General features: G+C 37.7%; 1 protein-coding gene across 3 annotated transcripts; it reads left to right on the plus strand.

Moving 5' to 3' along the window:
- The first annotated feature begins 221 nt into the window (after positions 1-221).
- On the plus strand, positions 222-21,158 carry NTMC2T5.2 (Calcium-dependent lipid-binding (CaLB domain) family protein). 3 transcript variants are annotated; one of them, XM_077390959.1, is made up of 9 exons: positions 222-1,836; positions 2,615-2,856; positions 5,345-5,363; positions 8,603-8,808; positions 10,617-10,726; positions 10,901-10,999; positions 13,637-14,090; positions 14,189-14,331; positions 20,776-21,158. In XM_077390959.1, the coding sequence occupies exons 1-8, from the start codon at positions 1,010-1,012 to the stop codon at positions 14,275-14,277; spliced, it is 2,046 nt and encodes a 681-aa protein (XP_077247074.1). In that variant the 5' UTR covers positions 222-1,009; the 3' UTR covers positions 14,278-14,331; positions 20,776-21,158. The 3 variants fall into 3 exon arrangements, with proteins under 3 accessions (XP_077247074.1, XP_077247075.1, XP_077247076.1); XM_077390960.1 differs by having other exon boundaries at positions 20,809-21,158; XM_077390961.1 differs by having other exon boundaries at positions 20,852-21,158.
- The last annotated feature ends 1,432 nt before the right edge of the window (positions 21,159-22,590 follow it).

The following is a 22,590-nucleotide window of genomic DNA, read 5'->3' on the forward strand; positions in this document are numbered from 1 at the left end:
TCCTAATATCATGTTAAATACTGTGCAGAATGTGATCTGATGGACCGATCGACATTCTGATCACCACACATTATGGTGGGCCCGAAATTCACTCTTCTTCCGGCCCACCAGATCAACGACTCTGATCACTCTTGATTTGACACGTCAATCTACAGAAAAAACCGACTCACACGGGAGTAGATCTGACGTCCAACGCGCACGTAGTGGAAGAGATGGCATTTCTCCATTCGTCCAATCACAAAATCCCTTTTTTTTTTCCTTCTATCCTTCTTTTTCTTCTCTCTGACCGTTAAATCCCAATCAAACGGATTCTCTACTTTTTTCTATTTTACCATCAAGACTCATCGAGTTCGCTTTCGATTCTACTCCTTCATAGACTACCTCCTGAAATTCCACTCCCGATTCCCTATATATTTGAGTTTCAGAACCAAAACTCGTGGCTTTTCCCAGTATAATTTGATAAAACCCTAATTCAAAACTATCTAGAAGTCCGTACACATTCTCCAGTTCCCGGTTGCTTGAATCTAGTGATTTTAGTGCCGATTTCGAGGATTTCGACCTCCTCGATTCATAATTTGATAAAATCCAATACAAAGATAAAGCAAATTTTATCCTTTTCATTCTCCAGTTTCGAATTCGTTGATACCTGTGATTTTCTTGAATATTTTGACCTAATTTCAGGTTGAATTCCTCTTTAGACGTTATTCACGTGATTTGAAATTAGTAGTTTAATGAAACACGCATCTTTCTCGAGCAGATTCTGGTACAACACATTCATTTTGTGAACTGTTTTTTTTCCCGTGAGGTAAGCTTTTTGTGTCTGGTTTAGTTAAAGATCCAATTTTGAGTTATTCTCAAAGCTCTGTGTCAGAATTAGTGAAATCCTAGTTTGATTATCTCTGGCTAAGGTTTTAGTAGCCAATTTGGCCTTGAGTCTATGTTTACCACTCTATTTTATGTAATTTCCACGTTCTGGTTCGGTATTAGGGCTGCCACTTTTGTCTTTTAAATGTTCATACAACCAGCTTCAGCAAGCTGGAATGTCTCACAAACTTGCTGGGTATCACCTATTTTGTGTCCCTGTAAGATAGACAGAACTGACATTAGACAGAATTATCGGTTAAACAGTGGCTCGAGAAGGGTATTTGTTGGAATTCTTTCTGGTAATATTAGTAGTAGAAGGTGGAAATGTAGAGCTTGCGTTCGTCCCTCCGATAGTGGAGGCCCAAATTTAAATTTTGAACTTCGTAATACAGCCACACAAAGCTTAAAAGCCCAAAAATTGTTAGTTGTGAGACGGCTACCTAATGAATCAGATTATGGAGAATTGCGTCAGGAGCAGATTACGATCCCGTCTAACTTCACTAGCTTCCAAGAGGATCCTCTTGTAGATAAATTGAGGACTCAGTTAGGGGTAATACACCCAATCCCATCACCTCCTATCAATCGAAATATTACGGGCATGTTTGTGTTCTTTTTCTTTGTTGGGGTTGTTTTTGATAAAGTTTGGACATCGAGGAAGAGAAAAAAGTCGGGCCGTGATTCTCAGCTTTCCACATGGCCTCAGGTTCCTACTAGTTTTTCTTTGTTTCTTGAGAAAGATCTACAGAGGAAAGAATCGGTGGAATGGGTGAACATGGTTCTAGGGAAATTGTGGAAGGTGTATAGAGGAGGGCTTGAAAATTGGATTATTGGATTGCTTCAGCCTGTTATAGACAACCTAAAGAAACCTGATTATGTACAGAGGGTTGAAATAAAGCAGTTTTCACTTGGAGAAGAACCTCTCTCTGTTAGGAATGTTGAGCGCAGAACTTCTCGCCGTGCTAATGATTTGCAGTGAGTCCTCTAAAAATTATCATATTGTTTGAATTTTCAGTGCTAATTTTCATTCGTTTTCTATCATTTGTGTTATACTGTCACAAAATTGTGTTGTTTCTGAATATGAGAGAAATTTACAATGGTATCTGTGCTATTGCTTTCATTCCCTTTTCCTTGCGCTTGCATGTGCTTGTGTGCATACTGTTAACCCATGATTGTTTGATACCAATAATATCTTATTTTGTATAGGGCACTGATATCTCACTGCCATATTTTGATAATGTCAATGTTCACTTTTGTTTTATACTTCTGTGATTGGATGTTGATAGCATCTTTGAGTGTATTGTAACCGCCATGAAAAGATAATTAAAAAAAATGTAAAACCAATTGAGAAATGCCATTATCAAAATATGTTATTGTGGATATCAGTCCCCTTCGTATATTTAAAAGGTGGTTTTTGTAGATGTTGCATGCAGATATCATTACTATTATCTTCCATTTCTGCTATCTCACCTCCCTAATTGCTCCTCCTTCCTCTTCTTCAGACATGATTCACTGACTATAAGTTTTCTAGCTCTTTAAACAGTTCTCTATATGATAGCGTAGACATGATTTACTAACCCATATGATCATGTTATGCATATTTATTATTTCCAGATGTACTTTTCTCCTCCATGATGTATGAAATGTAGTTACAAGTCCATGCCCATCTTTGGAATCTAATATTTGGTGATCTTTTGAAACATGAATTCTTTGTCCCTTTTACCTGATTTTTGCTTTTCTTTTGGCATTTAAGGTACCAGATAGGCCTTCGTTACACAGGTGGTGCTCGCATGCTGCTGTCACTCTCATTGAAATTTGGTATTATACCCATTGTTGTACCTGTTGGAGTTCGAGATTTCGATATCGATGGGGAACTTTGGGTCAAACTAAGATTAATACCATCGGCACCTTGGGTTGGAGCTGCAACTTGGGCTTTTGTTTCCCTACCAAAGATCAAGTTTGAGTTGTCTCCATTCCGTCTGTTCAATCTCATGGGTATGCATTAATTTCATCATCTTCTGGAATAATTTTCTTTTCGGTCAAGCTCTTCACATCTTGCTCAACTTTTCTAAAGTGACATTCTATTTCTGCAACTTGGGCTTTTGTTTCCCTACCGAAGATCAAGTTTGAGTTGTCTCCATTCCGTCTGTTCAATCTCATGGGTATGCATTAATTTCATCAGCTTCTGGAATAATTTTCTTTTCGGTCAAGCTCTTCACATCTTGCTCAACTTTTCTAAAGTGACATCCTATTTCAAAAAATACTACCTTATAAGGTGTAAACTGGCTTCCTAGGAAAGCCTTAGCCAATCTAAGGGATCTAGATGTAGCTGATTTTCCATTGTTTCATCAAAGCAATACAAGTACTTATATTGTTGTCAAGTTTCTCACTTTTCATCATTTCCACTTCATTTCGCTTTCTGCACCAGTGTTAAAAAAAACTCACCAGTGACTGTGAATTACCTAGAATTTGAATGATTTAACACCACAATGTCTGCCAAGTTGAAGTATTGAACAAGTTTATTTATAGAGAAAGGTTAACTTGGTCGGACACCTTTATATGGGGCAAAAGGAGCAAAATGGGTACATCAAAATATAATAACGATGAAAGAGAGTAAAAAACTCGCCAGTGACTGAATTACCTAGAATTTAAAAATGGATACATCAAAATGGAATAACTATGAAAGAAAGTTAGGGTCAGAAAATGGAGAAGATGGGAGGCGCAGGGTGCAAGTAGATCTACGAAGAGGAGGTTATGAGAAGGGAGAGAATAGTGTGGGCCTTGTGGGGTAAAAGGTATGGTAGAGTAATGAGAGGTCAATGAAGAGAAAGCAAGGATTAAAGACGCAAGAGGACGAGTGAGAGTGGCGGATGAATATAATTTTTTTTTGGAGAATTGGGTATACTGTCTTGGGGGATGAAAAAAGTTTCTAGAAATAATAAACACGCCCAACCCAATTAAACCATAGTTTTAAAACTCCCCCACGTCATTGTGGACTCCCCCGAGTGGATTCTCTTTTGCCTTGGCTGCATTCCACGTTTTGCCTTACAAAGTCAATAAAAAATTAAAAACTCCTTTGACTCTCTCGAGTCATGACTGCGTCAACCGATTACTTGACTGCGCTGTGCTGAGTTGACTAAGATTTTCTTCGGTTGCGTTTTGACTCTCATCTGCGTTTTGAAACACTGAAATAAAATATTATTTTTTGAAAATGGTAGCCAATTTTAGTGAAAAAAAGAGACCGAGATGGTCAAGATACAAAGCGACGAAAGGAAAAAGAAACAAGAAACAAGAAAAGAGGAATTAAGGGGGAAGGGAGTCAAAGAGAGCTAATGCTTCCTTAGAAATTCCTTCTCTCGGAAGATGTTCGTCCACTTGGTTAGCGGATCAATGAACACGAGTGGAGGACCACGAAGAACGAGACATCCAGTCAAACATTTCATCAAAAAAGATGATCAAATCTCCAAGGCGGATTTTGAGATTTCTTCAACAATCTAATGACATTCGATGAGTCTCCTTCAACTATCACATTTTTCACCCGGTCTCTCACTAGCAATTTCAAGCCTTGATGAACCGCTTTGACTTCAGCCTCTTTGCGTCGGCTCTTCCAATGGGGCCCGCAAAAGCCCACATGACCTCTCCTTCGCTATTTCTAAGGACCCCATCAAAACCGACTGGACTCTGGTTGCCTTGACTTGAACCATCAAAGTTGAGTTTCATAAAATCTTCCAGTGGAGGGATCCACTCTCGAGCCACTATCAGCTTAGAGGCCACGAATCCACACACCACTCTCCAGTATTAAACCTATCTGATTTATAAACAAGAATTCAATGACCGAATTGGCCCAGTAGATGAAAGATCAACCAAGTTGGTGATCGACTTGGCTACATTTGCTTTCTTTCTTTTATATTTTCCTTGTAAGTTGAATATTTGATAACCTGATACTTGTGGTGTTGTCTTCATCAAGTAAGCCTCAAGTAGTGATTGCTTGGACATTGTAATGAACACTATTGTTCTTAGCGGAGTTTCTTCAGCCATGATGCATGGTTGGAATTGCTCCAAGTAGTGATATTTGAAGTAAACTGTACTCATCATTGAAAGAAAAGGCAAGAGTCCTGATAGATTAACCCTACTGGTTTATGACATTGCATCATGTATGCATAAATTGGCAAAATTTGTCCACATTTTGATGCATTAGTAAAATTCTCATTCTGTTTCCCTATGCCCGCTTCTGCAAATCCTTTGTTCCTGAACATTACAGTATACTGCTAAATATCATACACCTTTGGCTTTTCAACAATTCCTAACTTTGAAGAACCTATAATTATCTTTCCAAAGAAAAAAGAAAAGTAAATCCTTGTTACAGTTTTGAAAGCTTAAAACATCTACTTTTGATGACCATGTTACTTAGTTTATATCTTTAGTCTTTGAAACTCTACTGATGTAAGTTTATTTCTCCTGCATGACATGGGCCACACACCAGCGATCCCTGTTCTTTCAATGTAAGTGCAACTCTTCTTTCATCGCTTACGTTGTAACTGCGTAGATGTAAGCTATACCTTTGCTGTTTTCTTTTATTCTCTATAATGTATTTTCAGTATCCGATGTTTGACACCTGAACCTATCATTTCTAAATTCCGTCTATGAAAATGAGTTAATGGAAATACTTAAAGTTTGTGTTCATTTCTTGAACTGAGTGTAATTGCTATAGTTGACACTAAAACATGTGTCCATGTCCAGGTTACATAGATTGCAATTAATTAATAAAATTGCATAGTAGGGTGGTATTGATTCTTGAAGCAGAGCCACTCTTAGGACAAGCCAAGCTAAGGTTTATGCTGCTTCAGGCCAAGTAATGCCATTTTTTCTTCTAATGGTCATTTTTTGGACCATTAATTCATTGCAGGCACTTTCCAACTGCTGTGTTGCGTCTCTGAGGCTTAAACCTCTTTTCTGTCTTCTTTATTTGACTATTCTTGTCTTTGCCTTAAACCTCTTTTTTTTTTGAAAGATGACCAATTGTATTTATATTCAAACCGTATATACATAGAGAAGGGACCAGGAGTCCCATATAGCCTCAGCATAAGATGGCCTAGGATGTAACTCCAGGCCCTGCTAAAGTTCCCAAAATTTTCCTCTTATCCCATTACATTCACCAATCCAAACATAAATACCGTCTTCACTATCTACCTCGATAGTCATTCGTAAAAACATGAAAGAAGCCACCAAAAACTTCTGCAATCTTCACCAAAGATCTAGAAGATAAGCAGGACCACCCTTCTTCCACAAAAAACTCATGAACAAAACCATAAGGAACTTCTCCCCTAAGAGGAGCACTTCTTCAGCTCCCCCAAAAGATGCTTGATTTGGTAAATCCGGCATGTCTGTGAAGGGATCCTCCGGTTTCATTTCCTTAAAACCAAGTCTCTTTTTACTGGTAAGCCTTTCTTCCACCCGTCGAATTCCCACCTCCTTATTAGCCTCCCATCGAAGGCTTCCTCAATCTCTGCTCATCAACAAGAATTATATTGAAGAAAGGATGTTTGTGCAGAGGCGAATGAGTGTCCTTTACATTAACTAACCCAGATAGACGATGGAATTCCTGAGCATTATCTTGGGCCTCCTTCTTAAACAGTTTCCATTGTCTCCTGAGGAAGTCTTTCGTAATTTCCTTGTGGGTCGGGTCGTTTATAGAAGCCCTATCTTCATCATAGACCATCGTCTTCATCCTGTAAAGGATCTTTTCCAAAACCAAGAGGTCCATGGACCACTTCCTTTTCCAGCTTTAAACCTCTTTTCTGTCTTCTTTCTTAAACTATTCTTGTCTTTGCCTGTTTTCCTTGTTATATCCATTTTGTTTTCCTTATTTCTTGGGCATCACACATAAGGGGATGCATCACACATAAGGGGATGATGTGATGAGGGTAATCTTTTACAATCTATTTCTTTATCCTTTGTCCCTGGCTCCATCTTGTCCTAATCCTTTTGAGTTCTGCGGTTCTGCCCCATCGAACTGTTTAACCTTGTCCAAAACGAGTTTTGGAAATTATCTGCCCAGATTTCCCTGGTTTGTGCCCAATGTTTTTTGTCCATTTAGACAGGCATTTTTTTTTTGGTTATTCTATTGTTTATTCTCTTCATCCGTTTTGGGTCGGAAATATTGGTAACCTGTTACTGGTTCCTTGTTCTTTCCAACCCTAATAGTTTTGGCTTCAATTGGGCATTAATGCATTATATTTGACGCCGTGCTATTTACCAAGAAGAATTTAGATGCTATGCTTTTGCACTGCACCTCTTGGCATCTCTCATTTCATTTAGAATTTAACATGTGCTCCAATATTTGTTCTTCGGTGTTGTAGTTTTTCATTTTCTTTTGAATTTTTTCATCATGAACCTGTTCCATTCTTGCGGCTATCAAAATTTTTAGCTATCAAAATTTACTTTGACATCGGTCCTCTCTCTTAATGAATCTTTTGACCATTCAAAAATAAATAAATTACACCTTATATATACGTATATCGTTTTACATTGTTTAAAGGTGTAAAAACAAACTCAATCGTCCCATTATCAAAATATACACAAACATACAGAACAAATAATTATGCCTGTTGCTAGAACTCTAATGTTTCCAGTCCAATTAATAAACTGTGTCCATCACTTGAATGCATAAGTCCTTTGTCTTGAAATAGGTTTTCCGCTGGAACTGGTATTGAATCATTTAGTGCTAGACACTCTTATGGCTTAAACGAATTCTAGTAAAAAAATTCTTCAGTTATATTCTCTTTCCTTTTTCTGAATGATAATTAAATGCTTTATTAAAGAAAGAGAGAAAAAACTTGACTGAGCCAGTCAAGAAAAGCAAAAGAGATTTTTTTGGTCAGACCCTTTTCTATTTCATTTAGTTTTGCTTCCTTTTTTTCTTTGCGTTTTTTTGTCATGAAATTGACAGAACTCTCTACTTGAGTTTGATTAAAGTTATCGAGTTGGTGATCCAAGTATCAAGGTTTCCTTTACTCGGGTCGGGATTGAGCCTCTAGCTCATTGGTCAAGGCTTTGTTCTTCGAACTGGAGGGTCAGAGGTGCAATCCCATATTAGCTACCGAAAAAAAGGTTTCCTTTACTCAAATTTGCCATCTATGAGAAGTAAAAGTGGATCATTGATCATTAAGAATTGGGAAAAGAAAAAAAATGCTTGTTATGAATTATGGCACATATTGCACCACCATTTCATTCAGGCTTCTGTAAGGTTGGGTTTGTTTAAAAATGTTCATCCTTGCCAATAAATTGAAGCTTTATGGTTAATGCTATATGTTGTCAAGGGAAAAATTCCTTTTTAGCGGTTTTCTAGCCTGATAAGCATATTCTATTATTATCTGCGAAATAAGGTGACACACACACACACACACACACACACACACACACAGAGAGAGAGAGAGAGAGAGAGAGAGAGAGAGAGAGAGAGAGAGAGAGAGAGAGAGAGAGAGAGATTTGAATAGCAATGGAATCTTCATTAAAAACGGAAATATACAAAAAGTGTATTGATTTGGTGTTATATTTATTTCGATGTTTATGGATATGTTGAGAACCCATCTATGATAGTAATGCATGCCTCACTTTAGCTTGGATGTTGTGAACTATGCTGTGGTTATAATATCTAATTATTTATTACCCTACCTTGTGCTTTCTTTGAGCAGTTCACTTCTGTGTGTGTTTGTCAACTGTCTCTTTTCATATTTCATAGGTTCTTGAAAAAACTACTCACTGAGGATCTGCCTCGACTCTTTGTCCGTCCGAAGAAGATTGTTCTCGACTTTCAAAAGGGAAAAGCAGTTGGTCCCGTTTCAAATGATTTAACATCTAGTTCAATTCAAGAAGGAAATAAAGATGTCGTTGGAGAATTATCAGTGACTCTCGTAGATGCTCGGAAGCTTGCTTATGTTTTCTATGGTATTCATTCTTTCCCCTTGTGTTATAGTTTGGCTTGAATTTGTTTCTCTTTGGGATTTTTATTGATGCATTTCCCCTTATGCTTTTAATGGTTATGTAAGCCCACGGCTAAAATCCGTCTGATGATGGACGCCCTCCTTAGCCAATTAGTCTGCAACATCCTTGGCCTCAATAAATACACGAGTAAGAGACATGAACGTATTTCTACAAACATCAGGAATTTCTTTTCACTATATGGGCTTTCATGTTGTGATAGTCAATGGAGCAGATTTGGAAGAGGTGAGCTAGGATTGGAGATCACGTTTTGGGAGGGAGAGAGAATATTAAGCGAAAAAGATGGTTTACTTTGAGGAAAACCAGCCTCCAATAAAGATTTCATTCAATAAGAAAGCCTACCAATTACAATCAAAGAAATATATGGCGGACTCCTCTAGCTACCAATAAAACATGAAGCAAGCCTACCAATTAGGAAAAACTCTTCACGTCCTTGACCTCCTAAATAAGAGCAGCATCCTACCAACTCGATTCTCCTGACTTTACTCTCCTAATTAATATCAACAACCAATCAAAGCAGCAACCTCCTAAACTTATCATGCCCAACATGGCTTTCAAATCTCAAGACATAAGTGGCACGTAACACCTCCTCCCCTCGACATCTCTCCTTTCCTCAAGTGCAAAATCTGGAAATTGAAGTTTCAAGCCTTCAACACCTTCCCAAGTTGCTTCTGCCAAGTGTATCAATATCTCAACACATTTCTTCTGAATCCGGCCATCCAAGATACCCTGAGGGAATGGAACGATGAACATTGGCTTCCTCTCTAACTGGTGGTAATGTTGCTTGAACTTGAACTTGTTGCACACCTTGCCTTTTAAGGAAGGAAACATGAAAAACAGGGTGTATTCTAGTGCCCTCAGATAACTCTAACTTTTAAGCAACATGTCCAATTCTCTGTAAAATTTTAAATGGGCCATAAAACCGTGGAGAGAGTTTGAGGTTTCTTCGAATTGCAAGAGAAGTCTGGCGATATTGTTGGAGACTCAAGTAGACCCAATCTCCAACCTGAAACTCCATGTCCGTCCGATGTGCATCATAAACCCTCTTCCTTCTTGATTGGGCTTGTCGTAGTTGCTCTCATAGTTCTCGTAACACTGAATCTCTTTCCTTGAGCACCTTATCTACAGATTCAACTCGGGTTGTTCCTGGGATGTAGGAAAGCAGAGTTGCAGGTACTAACTACCCAATAGTTTACTACTAATTTGCCCATCAAATAAGAGGACTAACATAACATTAAAACCCAAATAGTGAAAAAAAATTCTTGATGTTTGTAGAAAGAGGTTCATGTCTCTTACTCATGTATTTAGTGAGGCCAAGAATGTTGCAGAGTTCGTACCCATGACACTTGACTGTTCTTAGTTTTAGCCTTCAAGTATTTTGGTGAACACTTTTAACTGGTTTCAGTTTTTTAAGTTATTGTTGGTTACAAGTTAATCATTTGGTTCTTGGGGTTGAGCTTTTTGCTTGTAATCGGGTTAGGGTTAGGGTCCGGTTGGATTCAATTTATTTTTAGCAAAAGCTCAACCGAACACAACCAAAGTTTCAACCTTATGTTGATATTTAACGCAAATCAGGTGGTGCTTGTGCAACGATTTTACGCCAGTTTTAGAGTGCATGCAATGTCTAGAGATCCCTTATGTCTTGTTGGGCATAATGTACATTTGAAATGGCTTATATGAGTTTGATCAATGCATTTCTTTCTTTTATTTCTATAGGCCTTGCTCACTGCATTTATTCGCATGGAAATTATCAGGGAAAACAGATCCATATGTTGTACTCAGCCTGGGTGATCAAGTAATTCGCAGTAAAAAGAACAGTCAGACCACGGTCATTGGGCCACCCGGAGAGCCGATCTGGAATCAAGTGAGGCTTCCTCATACAAGTCCTTGTTGCTATTTTTGTTTCTTTTCGTCTTTGAAATTCATCCTCTGTATGGAATCATTAAATATGTAGGCCTGCATCTGAATGAATTTTATCTTTTGTTATCTCAAGTGCTAAAATTTCTATGAATGATAGTATCTATTTGGTTGCTGGCAGGATTTTCATATGCTTGTCACAAACCCTAGGAAGCAAAGATTATCCGTTCAAGTCAAGGAATCATTTGGTTTCACAGATTTCACTATCGGTTCAGGGGAGGTAAATTATTCAAGTCATATTCAAGTTGGTTTAAGCAATCTATATAGTTGAAACTGAAAGATATTGTTATCCTCAATATGTTACATGGATTCTTCTGAATGGGCGAAATCCCATGACCGAGATGTGTCAGATTCCATTACTTCAAGATTGTTTGCGACACTAATCTCTTTTATCTGTTTTTTTTTAAATATTACTATCACAACTTTACAATTAATGCACGCTTTCAGTTATACATTGTGTTGGTAAGTTTTTATATGGAAATAAAATATTATATTTACTTAACCTATTTAAAATTTCAATATATTACTTGTTATAGCCATATTATTATGTAAAAAAATAAAATTTAAAAATTGATTAAAATATTTGGCGAGTCCACGAATGGTTATTTTTTATGTTTGCCAATTCCGACATACGTACCCGTACTTGTGCAAAATAGTCTTCAAGCAGATTAGAAGATTATATTCTATACAAGGCAGAGGTGCAGATATCCTGAATCAAACCAATGCAGAGGGAAGCATGGCAAAAATGCTCACATGGAAATAAAATACATATAGGTATTCCAATGCAACATGGTATGCAATACAAATGACACGCCCATCGAGCTAAAGATGCTTTTGTGCATTGGGAGCTTCTGTGAGACTTCTTTAGGCTACATTTGTTGCTTAACAATGCATTTATAAGAATGTCATCCAGATTGTTCCAAAATATGAAATCTGCAGACCCTTGCTTTCTTGAGTTGGTAGGAAGAGGAACAATACCCGAAATAGAAAGAATTGTGGAAATAATTGGATCTTCAACCATTAGGGTATCCCGCTTGGCATTTTTACTTTTAGATAGCATAATTGGAATTTGGGTAGGATTTCCTCCCTTTTTTTGAACAAGTGGAATAATTTATTAAAAAAGAGAAAAAAAAGGCTAGGCACAACTTGCACAGATACACTGGAAAAGCGAAAAACAAATAATACACAAAGAGTTACAGGATGGGCTTCTCATTCCAAATCAGAGGGGTAGATTGTTCCTGTAGAATGATGGTGATCTTATCATTTCCCCTGAAATTATCCTAAAACTTAACTAACGTTTCCATGGTAAAACTTAAAAACGATGCCTTATGGTTGTTTTGTCTTTATTACTTTTTTTAGCACCGAATTTATCTAGGAACTTGGGGCAGCACCTTCAATTTATTAATGAAAAAGAGAAAGCACAACAGGGCATGCAACCTTGTCTCTAGAACAAAAAAAGCACATGACAAGAATATAAAAAGAAAACTACCTATTTATCCTCGATAATTTGGCAGCCCTAATGCATCACATCTATCCATTCTTTTGGCCATTTTAGGCAAACCATTCCAGTCCCAACAAAATTAGTCGACTTTGTTATCGCAAACAACATTAGCAAGAGCACCGGCCACCATATTTCCTATTCTCTGAGTAGGGTTAATTTCTCAGATAAGCCACTTAATTTCATTCTTCATCAAAATATTCTAAAGCATTCATTAGCTGACCCCAACTAGTTTGGGACAAAGGCTTAGCTGAGTTGAGTTGAGTAAGTCACTTAATTTCATTCTATGTATATTTAGTACAAATTCCATGTTACCTCCGTATCCTCATTAAGGCAATCGATCAAAACCTCACTATCAGATTCAATCCATATCTCCTTCCAATAGAATAGAAATTGTTAGTTTGATGAATAGAAAAAGAAAGAAGATGGAAGAAGTGAAGTTGGAATGAAGAGGAGAGATGGGAGAAAATGCGGGGAGAGAGTTGGAGTGTATTGGTTGACAACTCCATCTCTCCCTTATAGATATAAGGTATTTAAAAGTATTTGCCACTAGTAAGTGAAAAAAAGGGAAAAATAAACCTCTATATCTCATCAAGTAGGACAGTTTAACATAGACTAGAACCTAGTCTAATGTTCCTGAAGATTTTTATGTGTTAACTACGCTAATGTTCCCAAATTATTTATATGAGTTATCCAACATCAGAGAGGGATTGCAAGTTTTAATGTAAAATCAGTATGGGGAATTAGCTATTGAAGTTTGATCACGTGTGACTTACTGTTAAGTGTAGTGTATCTGATGTAATTAAATCAAGGGCTCCGCTACAAAAGTGGCCTGGAATTGTCCTTCCAACTGCTGGAGAGATTATTTGATGCATTTCAAGATACATAGAATTGGGAATGATCTTTGGGGATATCAAACCCTGACTGCAGTTTCTTATCAGCTATAAAATTAATATTTGAAGCCAAAAGGGCACTCCCTAGCTATAACTTAGATCCCATTATGCATGTTTTTCCTGGAAATGGATCGAAGTTGAGATTCTTAAACTGCCGATTGTTCGATGCTTTATAATGCAATGTGCCCAAGGATTTTAGGTAGCAACACATGTGTGTCTGTTATGAATTTAGATGTTAAACTGATAATTTTTTCATAGTTATCACGTCAGTGGAGGTCTGAAACTTGTAAACTCTCTTCTATGTACCTTTGTTGGACTGATTTTTTGTGTTGCAGGTTCTCATCACAGTTGTATTTGGAAGAACTATAATTATCCATTTTTTGTTATACTGTGTTTGGCGTTTAAATGTTGTGTCTCTGATACGTAGACATCTTATTTTCAACTCATTATAGTGTTCATTTTCCAGGTCGAGCTTGGATCTCTTAAAGATACTGTACCAACAGACAAAATCATAGCCTTGCAAGGAGGTTGGGGACTGTTTAGGGGAGGATCTTCTGGGGAAATATTACTGCGCCTCACATATAAAGCATATGTTGAGGATGAAGAGGAAGATGGAATAGAAGGGGAATCTTTGGATAATGATTTATCTGATGATGAGAGTTTAGATTCTGATGAAGCAGATGACAGATATGAACAAAATCAAAGTGACTTCTCTGTAGAAAGAGAGACCGAATCTTTTATGGATGTACTAGCAGCTTTGCTTGTCAGTGAAGAATTTCAAGGCATAGTGGCTTCTGAAACAGGAAATATAAAATCTTCCGAAGAGGTAAAAAATCCAGAGTCAACAGGATCAATACCACAGGGTCGTAATGCTGAGTTTATACAACTCGATTCTGAAAGCAGTTCAGAAAGTCCCGGAGGTAATATTATATTTCGTACTTCTCTTGTTATTTGTAACATTATCCATCTGTTTTATTTAGATCTTTGACTAATGGTTTTGGATGTTCACTTTTTGCAGGGTCAGCATTATTTTGGTTCGCTGTGATAACAGGTCTAGCTGTGCTGATTTCTATCAATGTGGGGGGATCTAGTTTTTTCAATCCCTGATATGCTAACACAACCACTACATAGAACCGAACTCCAATGCTGCTGCTGGATCAAGTAAACCCCGATATACCTCCATGTTTCTTGATTTGTTGACTTCTTTGGTGTTAATTATCTTATATGAGTTACCATTCAAAAAAAAAGTATCTTATATGAGTTGTGCCATTAATAGTTGCTGGTTGTGGCAATTTGTGATGTAAATAAATGTAACATATAATTGTTCGATTTCTTTGCACATCTCACAAATTTTTATTCAATGAGCATTGTGGAATGTTTATGATTTTGTGCTCTACATATTATGTTAGCTCTTGTATTGGATGGCTTAGAAAAAGCTTTTTTACAACTTCCAAGAACAAAGTGTCATCCTAGTTGAATATTGGTATGAATAGGTTTAGATAGAGATGTATGGATCATCTATTGACAATTTTACTTAGATGGTTTGGACTGGGCTTTCTCTCGTCCTATCTGACCTGGATGTTTCGTTCCTGTTTTAACCTGGACGTTTCGTTGCTGTTGTGTGTACCGATTTTCCAACTGGTACGAGTTGTTTCGTTAGTTTCAGACGAAACGAAACGAAATTGAAAACTGTTGCAAAACGTTATATGGACATAATTGTCAATGGAAACATATTGGACAATAGGATGTTGAGTAAAAGTTCGTTTAAATTTGCAAATAGCAATTGGAGGATCAGAATCACCGACAGTAGAACTAGTATTTGTAGACATAAAATTCGACCTTGGAACATGTTCATTTTTACATCTGAAACTTCCTTTTTTGTCCTTCTCGTGTAAACTTGTAGGGCTACTCATGGATATATTAGGCTTGACTGGAGAAACAACTGCAAAAGTTATTGAGGAAGACGACAAGGGAGTAACAATTGGAAGAGAAATAGGAGAAAATGGACATGTTACTTCTTGAGTATGACGAGAAAAATCAATTATAAGTTTAGAAGGTTCCTCAGAAAAATACTGAGTATTAAAGTAACATACAAACAAACTTCTTTTTCAGTCTAGAGTGATAACATCAATATCTTTTTTGGGTTTTAGCATATCTCAGAAAAATACATTCGATTGCAGGTGAATCCTACTTATCAATACATGGATCCCAAGAACGAACAAAACAAACATAACCAAATACACGAGTAATAGAGAACAATGTAGTAGAGGGAAAGAGGATTGAGCGAGGATATTTACCTTCTAAGATCGAAGATGGATATGGTTAATCAAGTAATGCCGGATCAAAACTACATCTTCCCAATATATTTTTGTAACAAACATATTTAACAATTTAGTACGAAAGATGATCCCCCCCCCCCCCCCCCACACACACACACACAATAGGATTATGCGCCCCCCTTGTCACGTGAATTGTGGCAGACTTTAACGCTTTTTTACGTCAAATCACGTGAAAAGGGGGGCGCATAATCCTACAGAGGGTGAAAAAATTGTTGAATAACATGTCAGGGTAGTTTAGGTATTACTTTTAGTTTAGACTTTAGAGGGTATTGTAGTCATTATACATTTGATGCCCTAATTGGGCCTATATTTACATCATTTACATGAGGAGCTCCCTAGTGGAGATTCTCTATCTGTCTTCACTCCTCTTCTTCTTCCTCTGTAACCGTAATTTAATTTCTAACATGGTATCAGAGCAAAGATCTAGGAAAGAAAGAAAAGAAGAAGAGTCTCTATCCCACGCATCTTTATCTCTATCTTTCTTTCTCGCTATTTTCTATTTTTTATGTTTGTCATAGTGTGCGCAACCCAAGTTTTATGTTTTGAAACCCATTTTTTTGTAAGCCGTCCTTTCTTTCTTTTCTTTTCTGTGAAACCCTTTTCCCTTTTTGCGCATGTGCTAACTCTCCCTAAAATCTCTCTCAGATATCTTCCCCTTGATTTTCTCTATTATGGAAAACCCCCAACCACCAGCCTTCGCTTGTAACCCCCTCCCTTTCAGTGCATATTTGTGCATCAGTGCGTATTCGCGCATCTTGCGCATTGTGTAAACCATCCGTAACTCTCTCTCTCGCATCTGCCATCTATCTATCTCGCATATCCGATTGGTTATCTTCTCCATCCTTTTTTGGGCGATGGCTTCCATATCCATCGTTGGTCGGCTCTCTTACAGGCAACAGTCTTTTCCCGTGGACCTCTCTTTTTTCAGGTGATGGTGTCCTCATCGTTGGTCGGCTCCTTCTCAGGCGACGATGTTCATGCTGTCAACCTTGTCTCCAGACGATGGTGTCCCCATCGTTCGTTGGTTATCTTTTCCTTGTTTTTCTTCATATCTCTAGGCGACGATGTTAATGTCGTCGACCTTGTCACCAGACGATGGTTTTCCCGTCATTGGTTGGTTATCCACTTCTTATTTTCTTCTTATCTTCAGGCGACGGTTTCCCCGTTGCCCTTGTCTCCGACGGTTTCTCCATCGGTGGTTCTCTTCTATTGGCGTGGTGCTGCTTAGTTGGTGTTCCTGCTCATGGTGCTTCGTCGTTGCTCGTGTGCACACCTTTGGTGTCTCTTTTTTGCTCGATAGATCGTTGTTATTTCCTTGCCGAGGTGCACGGTCCTTTGTGGTTCTGGACTTTTTTGCCGGGTTCTCATTCGGGGGAGACCCAGTTGTGACTGCTCTCGCCGTAGTGCTACTTTAGGGGGAGCTGTTCCTTTTTGGTGGCCGCTGATCTCGACGATTATACTCTCATGATGGCCGTTGTCTTTTGTTATTACACATTTACACTTTTCATTATGTATTCACCACACCAGCTTGGGGAGTGTTATACCCAGCTGGATGTGTGTATGAGCTTATTGTACTTTTTGTTATTTTTTGTAGTCTCTTTTGTAGCAAGTTGGAGTTCCATAGTATATACACTCTAGCTTGAGGGGGAGTGTTGAATAAGTAGTTTAGGTATTACTGAGGGTATTGTAGTCATTGTACATTGGATGCCCTAATTGGGCCTATACATACATCATTTACATGAGGAGCTCCCTATTGGAGACTCTTCATCTCTCATCACTCCTCTTCTTCTTCCTCTCTCTAACCCTAATCCCATTTCTAACAAAAATCATCTTCCTTTAGTGCGCTTTACTTCAATGAATTTATGATTCTTATGTTTTGACACTCCATTTTGTTGAGAAGTTTGTGCATAAGAGTTTTGGTGAAGAATTCAACTATTACCAAGATAATATTGTAACTATTGTGGTAAGTACTCCTTAGCATTATCAGAACAAAGTAGGTACTTATTTCTACTTATTGGCTCTTAGTTTCTTTATGGGATTATTTAAAAATGGAAAAGATTTCAAACCTGCAATCGAAAATAACCATGACATTCTTGAAAATCATCAACAAAAATTACTTACGAAGTATTTGTTTCCAGAAGAGGACTTTATCCTAGTTGGACTCCAAATATCAGGAATGAACCTCTGAAAAAGGAATTGACTTTCTTCTATCATTTCTAGAATAAAATGGGACTTGGGATGCTTTCCTAACTCACAAGCTTCACACTCTAAAGTTTAAACAAGACATTGAATATCAAGAAAAAACTAAAGATTTCACTTAGAGATGGATGACTAAGCCGACAATGCCAGATATGTGAAGAGAAAGTTGTGAATGTAAAGCAACACCATCAAGTCCCTGATCCAGATAATAAAGCTCTCGACCTTAGTCCACCACTAACTGTCCTTTGTGTCTTTAGATCTTGAAAAGCACAGAAGGAAGGGTTAAAGAATACTCAACATTGGACTTAGTTTACTCGCGGATAATAAGTTAAAAGGAGAGTTAGGAATATGAAGAACTGAAGACAATGAAAAGGAAGAGGTAAGACAAATTGCACCTATACCAGATACAACGGACAAAGAATCGCCAACAACTGTAACGGATGGGTTAAGGACATACTTTTCAAATGAGGGAATTATAGATGACTCACTTGTCATATGATCAGAGCCTCATGAATCAGTGAGCGAGGGAGACTACCTCTTTGAAACAAGAAGCACAAAATTACTTGAGTTAGCCATGGTAGCCCCGGATGTGGATGGATGACATTTGGACTGTTTGGAGTTCTTCTTGAGCATCTCATATTCATCTTTTGAGAGCAATACTGAATCAATGCTAGAACTTTGAGCTTGATTTTTTATGTAATCACTTGACTGTGTATCATCACCCTCTGTGGATAAGAAACGTGATTCAACCACTTCAGCTTACCAATCTTATCCCAACACATATCAGAATTGTTATGTTATGGCTTGTTTCCCAGTCAGTTACAAAACAGTTTTGAAAACTGTTTTGTGCATGCATGGCAACATGGGAAGGAATTTCAAACTTGAAGAGAACGGTTATTGTCTTGGAATTCTCTCTTGTAGGGAAAATGAGAGAGGAGTGAGATCAAGGTTTATCTTTTGGGAAAGGAGACTGAAGGCATATCTCTCTGAAAGAGAGGGTGAGAAGAACACAAGTGTTGTTCGGATTTTCTCCTGTGTAGAGAAAAGGAGATAGGGGAAAAAAGGGTGAGAGTTTTTCTCTTGGTGTTTTTCCTCGGGCGTAGGAAGACAAGAAGGTGAGATTTTTTCTCTCTTGTGGTTTCCTTTTTAGTGTAAAAAGGGGTTTTCTTTCTTATTTGAGAAAGGGGTAATTTGAGAGAGAAGGATGTCCATGGAAGATCAAAGAGGGTTACAGGCTTAAGGGATTGTGTTAGTTTCGTTTGTGTAATCTTGGTATCTTTTCTTAATAGTGGAAGAAGTTATCCCACCTGCGGATATAGGCCATTGTGCCGAACCACATAAATTCGTGTGTTCTCTTTGTGGAGTGTTTCTCTTTTGTGATTGTGTGTTTTTTTTTTTTTTTTTTTGATAGGTAAGCTGGGATTGAACATTGCCTTTGATTGTGTTATTTGATCGGATTTCTTGTCCGACATGAATTTTTTCCGTGCAAAGTGGTATCAGAGCCTATAGTTTCATAGATGGCAATGGAATCAAAGGCGACAACCAACTTCGAAGTAGAGAAGTTCGATGGAAAGGGAAACTTCAGTTTATGGCAAAGAAGAGTGAATGATCTTCTAGTGCAACAAGGATTACATGAGCCGTTGCATGGAAAATGGAAGAAACCAGAATGATGATTGGGAAGAATTGGAGTTGAAAGCAGTGAGTACTATTCGACTCTGTCTCGTGGATGAGATTATCTACAACGTGATCGATGAAGAATCGACACCCAAACTTTGGACAAAATTGGAAAGTTTGTACATGACGAAATCACTCACAAACAAGTTGGTTTTGACACAACAACTTTGTACACTTTGAATGAAGGAAGGATCGAGTCTTTTGGAACATCTCAATACCTTCAACGGGATTATATCTCAATTATTGAGTGTTGATGTTAAGATTGAAGATGAGGATAATGCTCTACTTATACTCAGAAAGAGTTGTCTGTGTGAAATAATATTAAAGAATGTCAACTGTATTCATATTGCTAGCAATGGTTCTAAAATGACTTCACATCAAATAATGTCTAGATTCAAAAAGTAGCAACACCAACACATTCTTCAAATGATCATGGTCTTGAAGGAATTAAAATGGTGTATCAATTCTTTCAGGTAATCAGATATTGGAGTATCAATTTTTTCAGGAAATCAGATATTAATGTAAAAATTCTTTCGGGCAATCAGTACTTAATTGCTATGTGCTGCTCCAACTAATTTTTCCCAGTAGTTCTGTTCACAAATTCTTTTGCCCCTAAGGCAAAATTGAAACCGTTCATGAAATAAAATTTGTATGCTACACATGTCACATATGCAACAACAGAGGCTGCTGCTATTTATTTTTTTGTCAATTATCACCCTTCAACATGTTCCATTACATATGTTTAAGAGAAGCTCTGTTTAGACATACAAACATGAGAAATGCGTTCTTAAAGTGCTGTAATACTTGGATGCATATACTTTGTGTTTTCTGTTGCTGGTGTGGTAATACTTCGATGCGGTTTTTTTTTTTTTTTTTTTTTTTTTTTGGGGGGGGGGGGGGGGGGGGGTGGGGTGGTATGGTGGGCCGTTTTGCAACCCAATGTATGAGAAATACTTTGGGCCATTTGGGGTGCAACCCAAATTTCATTTTTGGTTTAATTTGCCTTAAACTTGCATTCAGAATTTTTTTCTCTCTATTTGCTGGTTTACACACAAATCGCACGCAAAATGCGATTGATTTTTCCAAATTGCAAGTTCAAACACATATTGCACCCAAAATGCAATTGGGTTGCACAGTCAGACAAACCCTCAGAATAATCTGGTATTATCTAGTCCAGTTTTGTGGAATTTCCTTGTTTTCAATATTTTTTTGAATATTGATAATTTCCTGGTTTTCAATTTCGTATAGTCTACTCCAGTTTTTTTGGATTTTCCTTATTTTCCTCTATTAATGAGGCACTTCCTCTCTCTTTGTATGCAAGTGATCTCTCTAATTTCCACAGTTTATTTCATGGTTTGAACTGTTTATCTGGGTTATTTATTTATTTTGATAGGTACTGTTTATCTGGTTTATTATATGGGTGAAGGGGCAAATTTGGAGCCTTTTACTACAGCTTATTCCATCTGCAGATGTGGCAGTGATTTCCCTTTAGGGTAGAGTCCTAAAAACAAGTCATGAGGAGGAGTTGCATCTCTCACATCCATCTTACATTAGTCATTAGAAGAGGTAGTTTCTTTCCGTGACTGATTTGATCCCTTGTAACTTTTTTCTTATTCATATTACGTTGTAACCGATTTTTTCGAGCTTTCTTGGGCATGATCACTTGTCTGGAGGAATGTTTCGAACTGTAATCATGGTCTTTCATTTAGAGGAGGAAGATTTCATAAAACAACACTATTTATTTATGTAAAAATTCTCTGCTGCAAGAGTTCTCTCCCTCCTCCTGCCCATTCTAACTGGAATGCAGGAACTCTAGTTTTCTTAAGCAATCTAGATTGCTGGTAATACTTTTTTTGTATAAAATATCTTATAGCAATTGTAATGGGCCATAAATTTTATAGATTTGCACCTGATCTTCATCCTGTGGAGTCCGCATAGTAGATAACATAGCATGAAATCATTAAGTCGAACATTGCTAACCATATTTGATCAAAGATGCATAAGTTAGGTACCTAACCAATAAGCCAAAAGCCCTAGGATTGATGAAACACATTAGGCTTGCCCTTTTAAACTTGTCACATACTAGTTTGGGTCCCACCTAGTCTCATAACTAGGTGGGCCCTCACCTAGGATCATAACATTTCACTCTCTTCTGCATCCGCGGTCCTCGGTGGCCCGCCTTTCACTCTCATCTTTCTTCCAGGTAGCCTTTTCCACACGTCACCCCTTCCGTGGTGGCCCACTTTGTGGTAATTTTCACTATGACAACTTTCAGTCCGGTAAGAGGTAGCCCTTTCTGGGTAGTCCTCTCCACAAGTGGTTCCTTCAATGACTCGAACACGAGGAGTCTTAGATGCTCTGATACCAAGTATTAGGTAGCTAACCAAGGTGCCAAAAGCATCAGGACTGATGTAGCGCATGTATTGCATTATGTGGATTCTGAACCCTCGAGTCCACCTTGGATCTACGGCGGCCAATAAAACATTCTGATTGGGATTTATCCCAACCATCTGATAAAATGTATTTCTGTAGTTTGAAATAATGATTAAATACTTCTAGGGAATTGCTAGGAACTTTCACTGAAAGTCATTTTGTGGCTAACTATTGCGGTAAAGAACACACACAAGCTTACTTTTTAGCAGATTTTGTCTTGTTTTTTTTTAGAGTACCTATCAAAGATGATTTTTACTTGAATTTTAAGGAATTATAACATTCAACTTTGAGGATTAAAGGGGATTTTTTATTAGATATATTTTGCGGAGATTTTGAAGAAGTTCCAAGTTCCAACTATTTTCAATGAAAAATTTGGCAAAGTTTCCCCTGGTTATATAAGAATTAAATTAAACGAAAAGAAAATATGTGTGCAAATGCATGAATAATGCTAAACGAGAGCTTGTTAGCTATTTATAAAATGGAAAATGCAGGAAGATCCCTTAATCAGTGAACTATGTGGCTAATCCTAAGGCTAATAGATGTAAGGGGTGAGGAGTTTAGGCTGACTAATTGAGAATCTTAAGGTTTGTTGAGGCTAAGGTGAGGGAAGACTGGGGAAGTTAAGGTGTATTTTTTTAAGGAAAGGGGGAGACTATTTATAGTTGAAATGGGATAATTTGGGGTTAATTTGGGAAGAGTTGAGATAGCATGCTCTCATTAGGAATGGTAAAGTAGCATACTACTACTCTTGGTGCAACCGTGGCTTCAAATTTCG

The sequence above is a fragment of the Tasmannia lanceolata genome, unplaced genomic scaffold, assembly GCF_043159265.1.
Source record: "Tasmannia lanceolata isolate RefF3 unplaced genomic scaffold, GAP_Taslan_0.1 ptg000011l, whole genome shotgun sequence".
NCBI lineage: Eukaryota > Viridiplantae > Streptophyta > Magnoliopsida > Canellales > Winteraceae > Tasmannia > Tasmannia lanceolata.